The sequence below is a fragment of the Genypterus blacodes genome, unplaced genomic scaffold (assembly GCF_046128005.1).
Source record: "Genypterus blacodes isolate CSIRO-AG114 ecotype Tasmania unplaced genomic scaffold, CSIRO-AGI_Gbla_v1 ptg000133l_1, whole genome shotgun sequence".
Classification (NCBI taxonomy): Eukaryota; Metazoa; Chordata; class Actinopteri; order Ophidiiformes; family Ophidiidae; genus Genypterus; species Genypterus blacodes.
This window is the reverse complement of record NW_027466935.1, coordinates 8,709,271-8,716,439: the sequence shown is the minus strand read 5'-3', so window position 1 is coordinate 8,716,439 and position 7,169 is coordinate 8,709,271. Positions and strand designations below refer to the sequence as shown.

At 45.6% G+C, this 7,169-nt stretch overlaps 2 protein-coding genes across 6 annotated transcripts; one reads left to right on the top strand and one right to left on the bottom strand.

Moving 5' to 3' along the window:
* Positions 1-294: 294 nt before the first annotated feature.
* Positions 295-4,184, top strand: LOC143010933 (syntaxin-2-like). Of its 5 annotated transcripts, none has more exons than XM_076163542.1 (9): positions 295-347; positions 681-741; positions 820-919; positions 1,815-1,889; positions 2,197-2,270; positions 2,534-2,642; positions 2,778-2,851; positions 2,954-3,091; positions 3,391-4,184. In XM_076163542.1, the coding sequence occupies exons 2-9, from the start codon at positions 691-693 to the stop codon at positions 3,568-3,570; spliced, it is 801 nt and encodes a 266-aa protein (XP_076019657.1). In that variant the 5' UTR covers positions 295-347; positions 681-690; the 3' UTR covers positions 3,571-4,184. The 5 variants fall into 5 exon arrangements, with proteins under 5 accessions (XP_076019657.1, XP_076019655.1, XP_076019653.1 ...); XM_076163540.1 differs by having other exon boundaries at positions 298-467; positions 684-741; XM_076163538.1 differs by having other exon boundaries at positions 298-467.
* A 1,144-nt stretch (positions 4,185-5,328) lies between these two features.
* pgam2 (phosphoglycerate mutase 2 (muscle)) lies at positions 5,329-7,046 on the bottom strand. Its single transcript, XM_076164135.1, has 3 exons — positions 6,552-7,046; positions 6,156-6,336; positions 5,329-5,507 (listed from the first exon to the last, which is right to left on the bottom strand). Exons 1-3 carry the CDS (start codon positions 6,966-6,968, stop codon positions 5,338-5,340), a joined length of 768 nt encoding a protein of 255 aa, XP_076020250.1. The 5' UTR covers positions 6,969-7,046; the 3' UTR covers positions 5,329-5,337.
* Between the last annotated feature and the right edge of the window lie 123 nt (positions 7,047-7,169).

Sequence of the window (7,169 nt, the reverse complement as noted above, 5' to 3'; positions counted from 1 at the left end):
TTATTTAATATATATATATATATATATATATATATATATATATTCGTCATCATTATTATTGTATATTATTTAAATTTTTAATTATGTTTATGTTGTTATTTCTTATTTTAGTTATAGTTATAGCACTACAGTGAACGAGCTTTATTTTAGCTTTTACATTCAATTTGACCTATTTAACCTATGATAATTCTCATCGTTTTTGTGTTGCGGACTTTACCCGGCGTTGGCCATCACGTGACCTGTAATCTGACCCTGTCTGCCGTTGTGACGGGAGCGCGCTCTCGTGCACGCGCTCTTTATGACGACTCGACAGGTGTGTTGTTCGCTGTCCTCGGCGCTCGCGGCAGGTAGAAGAAGGGTTCTGTTATTTACCGAAAGAAGCGAGACAGAAACGAGAGAAAAGCGAGAAATTAACCAGGATGTTTGGCTGTTTGTGATTTTATAATGAAGCGAATCACATGGCAACAGTGAGTAAAGTTCATTAACAGCATCTGGGTTTGGAAGTTAAAGATACTCGCCGGCTGCTTTTGCTGTGGAAGAAAGAAAACACGCCCACGGCTTCGCGGCGTTTAAACGGGATGAAGATTCTATCATTCTTAATGTAATTGTTTAGAATTTAGAATCATTCTCGGAACGTTTCTTACCAACATTAAGGTTATTTTGTTTTGTTTTTATCACAGCAGCAGCATTATGGGTAATATATCTGGTGCAGAGGTTAACTTGGAGGAATACTTCAAAAAGGTAAAATGACTGACAGTTAAGCCAATTGTGCATCTTTACATTAGCCTGTTCTTAATGTGTGTGTGTGTGTGTGTGAAGGTGGGGGAGGTGAGAGACCTTCTGGATAAGATCTCCCACCAGGCGAAGGAGGTGGAGAGGAAACATGGAGCCATCCTCTCCTCTCCAAACCCAGATCGCAGTAAGTCACCATCAAGACCGTCATCATACAGAGGGTTTGACCTCCCCTGACCTTTATGATTCTCCGACAAAATGAGAAACTCGACACCTTGGTTAAACATTATTATGCCAACAGAATTATGACATCATCCCCTCCCCTCCCTCAGGGCTCACACAGCTGAAAAGACAAATAAAAAAGTAGCAAACAGGCTCAACTGCCACACACAGCTGTCTGCATGAAAGGATCCGCTGTGTAGAGAAATGCACACAGAGCGTTGTAGTGAAGGGGAAATGTGTAGAACCTCATGCACAAGTGAAACCGGATGTAATATAGCTTCATATTAAGGTCAAAGTCTGTTTTGGAGACATTGAAGTTCCTGGAATGAACCTTCCTGTGTTTACTCTCAAACACATCGTCTCTATCTCGGCCTAAGTGACACAATAAAATCGACACACATCAGGCTTTTGTTATTCTAGCCTTCCGTGGCAACAATCTGCTCGTATAGAAATACTCGGTTAACTTCTAAAAAGGTCTCAAATGTCCTCTCTCGCTCGTTTAGAACTCGTGATCCATAATTATGCAAATGCAGACCTGTTTTTTAATGACACAGTGTCGTCGTTGATGCAGTGTAGTAAAGCGAAGGTGTCATGATTATAACGCCAGATGGCTGCAAAACGCCGGCTGGCCTCCGTCCTCCACCGGCGGTCAGATGTTGCCGGAATTACCTGAAGGAAAATGCTTGTAGTGACATTTCCCCCCCCCCAAAAAAAATTAATTGTGCTAATTCATAAAGGCAAGATACTGCAGGGGAAGATTCAGGGTTAAAGTGGAAACATGTCCATTGGTGCCACCTGAACATGGAAGTTGCTAATGTGTGTTTGTCTCTATTAATCTGACTGATTTCTGTGATTTTCAGAGAGCAAAGACGAGCTGGAGATGCTGAATAAAGAAACCAAGAAGAGCATCAACGTGGCCCGATCCAAGTTAAAATGTAGGTGGAGCTGCTGTCTGAAATAAATAAATGACCTTTACCTTTAAAGCTGATAGATTCAGAGCCTTACTCTTGTTTGAGACAATGAAGGAGAAGCTCAGAGTATCAGGAAGACGTACTTCCTCAAACACTGCGGCCGCAATGTTGACAGTGGAGGATTTGACTTGCAAATGAGTGAAAAGAGGAACGTATTCCAGTCTCTAACTTTTTACAGTGTAGATTATTTACCCAATAAATCTTCCATTGATCCATATGAGAGATTGTTTTATTGAAATGTTTCTCCTTTGCTTCTTCTGCCTCTCTCCAGCCATGCATAGGAGTTTGCCTGTAGATGAGAACGGCAACAGTGCCTCAGTGAGCCATCGTATCCAGAAGAACCAGGTCTGACACCACATTTACCTACTCTAATGAGCTGAATGCATGAGGATGATGGAGTTTATTCATCTTGAAAGTACAAATTGGTCCTCTCCGGGTTACAAATCAACAAAAGTGATGAAATGTGTGTTGTGTTAAATCAACTGGGAAAAGAGATTTAGGTATCGACACAGCAGAGAAACATCAGACTTCACAATACAGCTGCACCATGTGAGCAGAAGTCTGTGAAATGATGAACCGTCTGAAATCTAAACCTGCTTTTCCTGCAGCACTCAGACATCACACGGCGCTTTGTGGAAGTCACCAAAGGCTACTACAAGGCCCAAATCAGCTTCAGGGAGAAATGCAAAGATCGAATTCAGAGGCAGCTGGATATCGGTGAGTTACCGAAAAACAAAAACGAGCTCACAACCACACACACACACACACACAGTCTTCAGTCTTTGAATCTAACCAGCGAGTAGAAGAAGTCATCCAGGTCATGGCAGCTGTTCTACTTTGTCTCTTGTTCAGCCAATAGAATGACCACGGATGAGGAGTTGGAGGAGATGCTGCAGTCTGTCAATCCTTCCATCTTCGTCTCTAACGTGCGTGTGAATCTTCCTTCATTCTCGAGCTTCGATCAGTTAGAACGTTGGGTTTAAGTCATGATAACCGACAACAACGTGCACGCTTTTTCTTCGGCACAGTTCACCGCCGACTCTCGGGTTACGAGCCGGGCCCTGACTGAGATCGAGTCTCGTCATCGGGACATCGTGTCCCTGGAGTCCAACATCAAAGAGATGCAGGAGATCTTCATGGACACCGCCATGCTGGTGGAGGTCCAGGTAAGGATGGATGTGTTTTACTTTTGCCTGGCTGTTGAGCACAAACCAATACATCTTACGTTTCCCTTCCATTCCGGCATTTGGGATAAACTGATTTTGTTTTTGTTGTGTGTAAATTGTGAAAAATTGTTTCTTTTAATCTTACAAATTCTCATCAAACTTTCTCACACCAAAACAGAACATTCATTTAAAACTAGCAAGCAAAGCCGTTTCTGTCTCTCCCTTAGCAGAGCCTCTAGATTTGAAAACTCTTAATTTTTATCGTGTAATTGTCTTCATATTGATGCTTTCTGCTACAGGGGGACCTCATGAACAACATTGAAAAGAACGTGACCAGCGCTGCAGAGTATGTGGGCGCGTCCAAAGGAAGCACAGACAACGCAGTCATGTACAAGAAGAACCCGTACACCATCACGTCTCTGCAGAGGTCCTTCAAAAAGCCCAACAGTGGCAAAACCACAGCCGGGCCAAAACGCTGATTAACAGGCAGCCGGCGTCCCGATCTGCTTCAGAAACACGTGGAAACACATTCACGTTTGATTTATGAACAGATTTGGTCTGCAGAGTTTTATTCCACCTCTCAAAAAAGACAAAGGAAAGTGTTTTTGTTTTACGTTCTGTAGGTTGGATAGTTGATAAGGTGCACTTTTCTTTACGAGGTGGTAAAAATGACAAATGCAGTGGGAGGGATGCAGCGTTCCAGGGGGAATGTCAGCATTTCAACACTACATGCTGTGACTCGCTGTAATATCTAAAGTCTATTAAAATACAATACAATACAATACAAAAAAATAAACTAATAAGGCCATAAGATGTTTTTAGTCTGTTTAAACTCATGCATTATTTTCCTTAAACATTTGCTTGTGGGTAGTTGCAGTTCCCATCGGTAGCCTGAAGGTGGCATGATGACATCATAGTCTCGCTCTTCCTCTGCAGCATAGCTCAACTCTCCTTGGTGCTTTTATTTCAGTCTGACGTTGTTTTGTTGTTGCTTGTGATACGTGTTCATGTTGTGAAACCCGCTGATCTCCGTGCCGACCTTTTCTCTGTATGTTGTCGTAACAAAATTTAAATAAATCTTTGGTGAATATCATTTAAGTGTTCAGTTGGTCTCCTTTTGGATACAAGGAGAAGTATGCAACCACCCTGCAGACTAACTCCCAGTTTTTAAGTCTAGTGCCTTGCTCAAGAGTGTGGCAGAACCCCTTAGAAACCCTTTAAGGAGCAGAACAGGGCTTCAAACCCAGGACCTTCTTAGTCTGAGGCACAGCGCCGTCTTTTTTTTCTGCTTGTTTGCAACTTGTGAGAAATCAGTGAGGCAGCCGGCAAAGATTGTGTCATATTGATGTTTCCTTTACTTTTTAAAGGAGGCGTGTGGAGGCCTCGGGTCATGACAGCACCCCCCACCCCTCCCTCCCTAGCTGTCAGGATGACACTGAAGCCTCTGACTTGGTGTGTTTCTAAACCCTGGTTGCTTTTAGTGGCCCTTTGGTTCTGCTGTTTTGACTCAGCTGAACTTTGGCTCACCCCCAGATGCACATTTTTAATTTTATTTCATCTCTCTTGAGGAGGTCTAACAGCTCAAACTGACTGTTGCCTTGTTTTTGTGCATTTCCCTGTGCCCATCTTGCAATACAAAGCAGACTACCCCTAACTGAGTGTCCCTGTCCTGCACCACGGGAACGCTGCCAGGCTGAACCGGCTGACATCTCTCTCTCTCTCTCTCTCTCTCTCTCTCTCACTCTCTCCCTGTGTTCTCTCCTCCTCCTCTACACTCAGGATTCAATTTAACAGCACCTTTACTCTTTGCTGAAAACACTCAACTGCAAATGGGAAATCGACGAGCATGACTGTCAGATTTGGAGACGATATGCGGATTGACGTTGGAAAACAAGGGAAAATAGTCAAAACGGACTCATGCTTTAGTAAAAACGTGGTTTCTTTATTGGTTGTGCTTGCATGAAGCACGATTTCAAAGGGCCACCACCTCCACAGTGGTGCGTGTGGCTGTCCAGGTGGGGTTAAGCCCTCTGCTTTGACTGACAGGCCATTTCTAGACATGGGAACATTTTATTGACTGCCTGTCATTTTGCCCTAAGGGAGCGTCAAATTTCCCCAGTTGGAATGAACGAACAGTTAAAGGTGGATGTGAGGATGAGGGGACAGAGAGGGGGGGGGGGGGGGGGGGGGGGGGGGGGGGGGCAGTCTGTATTTCTGCTTCGTCAAAGAGCCTCCGGGGGGCGCTCTTACTTCTTGGCTTTGCCCTGAGCGGCCACGGCCTCCATGGCCTTCTTCACGGTCTCTTCGTCTCCCAGGAAAGCCATGGGCTTCACAGGCTTCAGGTCTGCGTCCAGCTCGTACACAATGGGAATTCCTGTAGGCAAGTTCAGCTCCATGATGGCTGCGTCAGACATGCCTGGAAAGACGGGGAGGGAGACCAGGCAGGTTAAAAGCTGTTTAACGTGAGACTACAGTCATTTATATGCAAATAAATAGTTTTCTACTATTACATAACAGCCCTCGAGTGTCTTGTTTCACTCGGCCCTGAGCTTTCAGTCTGGCTTTCTTAACCGTGACCTTTGCCTCCGTCTGTATCATCATTAACTTATCCGCGTCCTGCCGCTCAACCTTTCTGCAGAAAGGTCGTGACTGTAATGGGAACCAAGCTCGTGGCCGTGATCACCACTGTCCCAGAGCTGGAGAGCCAGAGTCGGGCTATTTTTATGCACTAATCCAAGTGTGTGTGTGTGTGTGTGTGTGTGTGTGTGTGTGTGTGTGTGTCTGACGGTGATTTATCAGGAAGCTAAAAGGCCTTCAAGTGTGTGACATTGCAATTAAGGAGCTTTTTTCTGTTCTTATCATTATTTGGTCTATGGTTCAACTCTATAATGTTTAGCTATTTGCCTTGAGTTGTCAGTATATTAGAAGGGAATTAAATAGGAAATGTATCTCGACACATGACCTCTGACCTTTCATGTGCAGTCCTGTCATATTCCCACACAATTTGATTCCACAGACTTTAATATCATCCCCGTCTTTGTCCCTTTCCCTTTATAAAGCTCACCCTCTAAGTGCTTGACGATGCCACGGAGACTGTTGCCGTGGGCAGCGATGATAACGTTCTTCCCGGCTTTGATTTCAGGAGCGATGACGTCGTTCCAGAAAGGCAGGGCGCGGGCGATCGTGTCCTTCAGGGACTCGCATGTGGGCAGCTCGCCGGCTTTCAGGCACTTGTAGCGCCGGGACTGATGGGTAAACAGAACAGCAGAAGGCCGGTTTAGTCGCACAACAGTTGACATATGATACGTATACGACCCCTAAGCCTGTTTACAGCTGTCACTCACAGATCACAATAGCTGTAACAATGTCACACTGGCATGTGAACAGGGAAAATATGAATCCAATACAGTTTGTCTATAATTTGGCGAATGGGAAACGTAATCTTCCCCAGCTGGCTCACCTCGCTGATGATTTTGTGGTAGGCGTGGTCTTTGTCCATGGACGGGGGAGGGATGTCAAAGGAGCGACGCCAGATCTTCACCTGCTCCTCGCCGTGCTTTTCAGCCGTCTCAGCCTTGTTGAGTCCAGTGAGGCCTCCGTAGTGGCGCTCGTTCAGGCGCCAGGTACGGATAACGGGCAGCCACATCTGGTCCGTGCCCTCCATGATGGTCCACAGGGTCTTGACGGCGCGTTTGAGCACAGAGGTGTAGCACACGTCAAACTTCATACCGGCCTCCTTGATGGCCACGGCGCCACGCTTGGCCTCCTCCATGCCCTTCTCACTGAGGTCAGCATCGAACCAGCCGCAGAAACGGTTCTCTTGGTTCCAGGCGCTCTCACCGTGGCGGACAATAACCAAACGATGCACGGCAGCCATGTTTACAGTGTTCTCCTGGAGCTCTAAAGTTCACCTTAGACCAAACAGAATGCACAACCCGTCTAAGTAGTGCACACACACCGGCTGACCAACAGTGAGACCAAGTGTTGCATACCAAACTCTTTTTATAGCAGCCTGTGGTGTGTCTGTGCAGAGCAGGCAGGCCTCTGTGATCCACCACCTGTAAGAAGCCCTCATGCT

Excerpts from the sequence above, each read along its gene's own strand:
- pgam2 (XM_076164135.1), bottom strand. The coding sequence starts at position 6,968 with ATGGCTGCCGTGCATCGTTTGGTTATTGTCCGCCACGGTGAGAGCGCC. Across the intron at positions 6,337-6,551 it reads ACCACAAAATCATCAGCGAG|TCCCGGCGCTACAAGTGCCT; the intron begins GTGAGCCAGCTG and ends TTTACCCATCAG. Across the intron at positions 5,508-6,155 it reads CATCGTCAAGCACTTAGAGG|GCATGTCTGACGCAGCCATC; the intron begins GTGAGCTTTATA and ends CCGTCTTTCCAG.
- LOC143010933 (XM_076163538.1), top strand. The coding sequence starts at position 445 with ATGAAGCGAATCACATGGCAACA. Across the intron at positions 1,890-2,196 it reads GGCCCGATCCAAGTTAAAAT|CCATGCATAGGAGTTTGCCT; the intron begins GTAGGTGGAGCT and ends GCCTCTCTCCAG. Across the intron at positions 2,643-2,777 it reads TCAGAGGCAGCTGGATATCG|CCAATAGAATGACCACGGAT; the intron begins GTGAGTTACCGA and ends TCTCTTGTTCAG.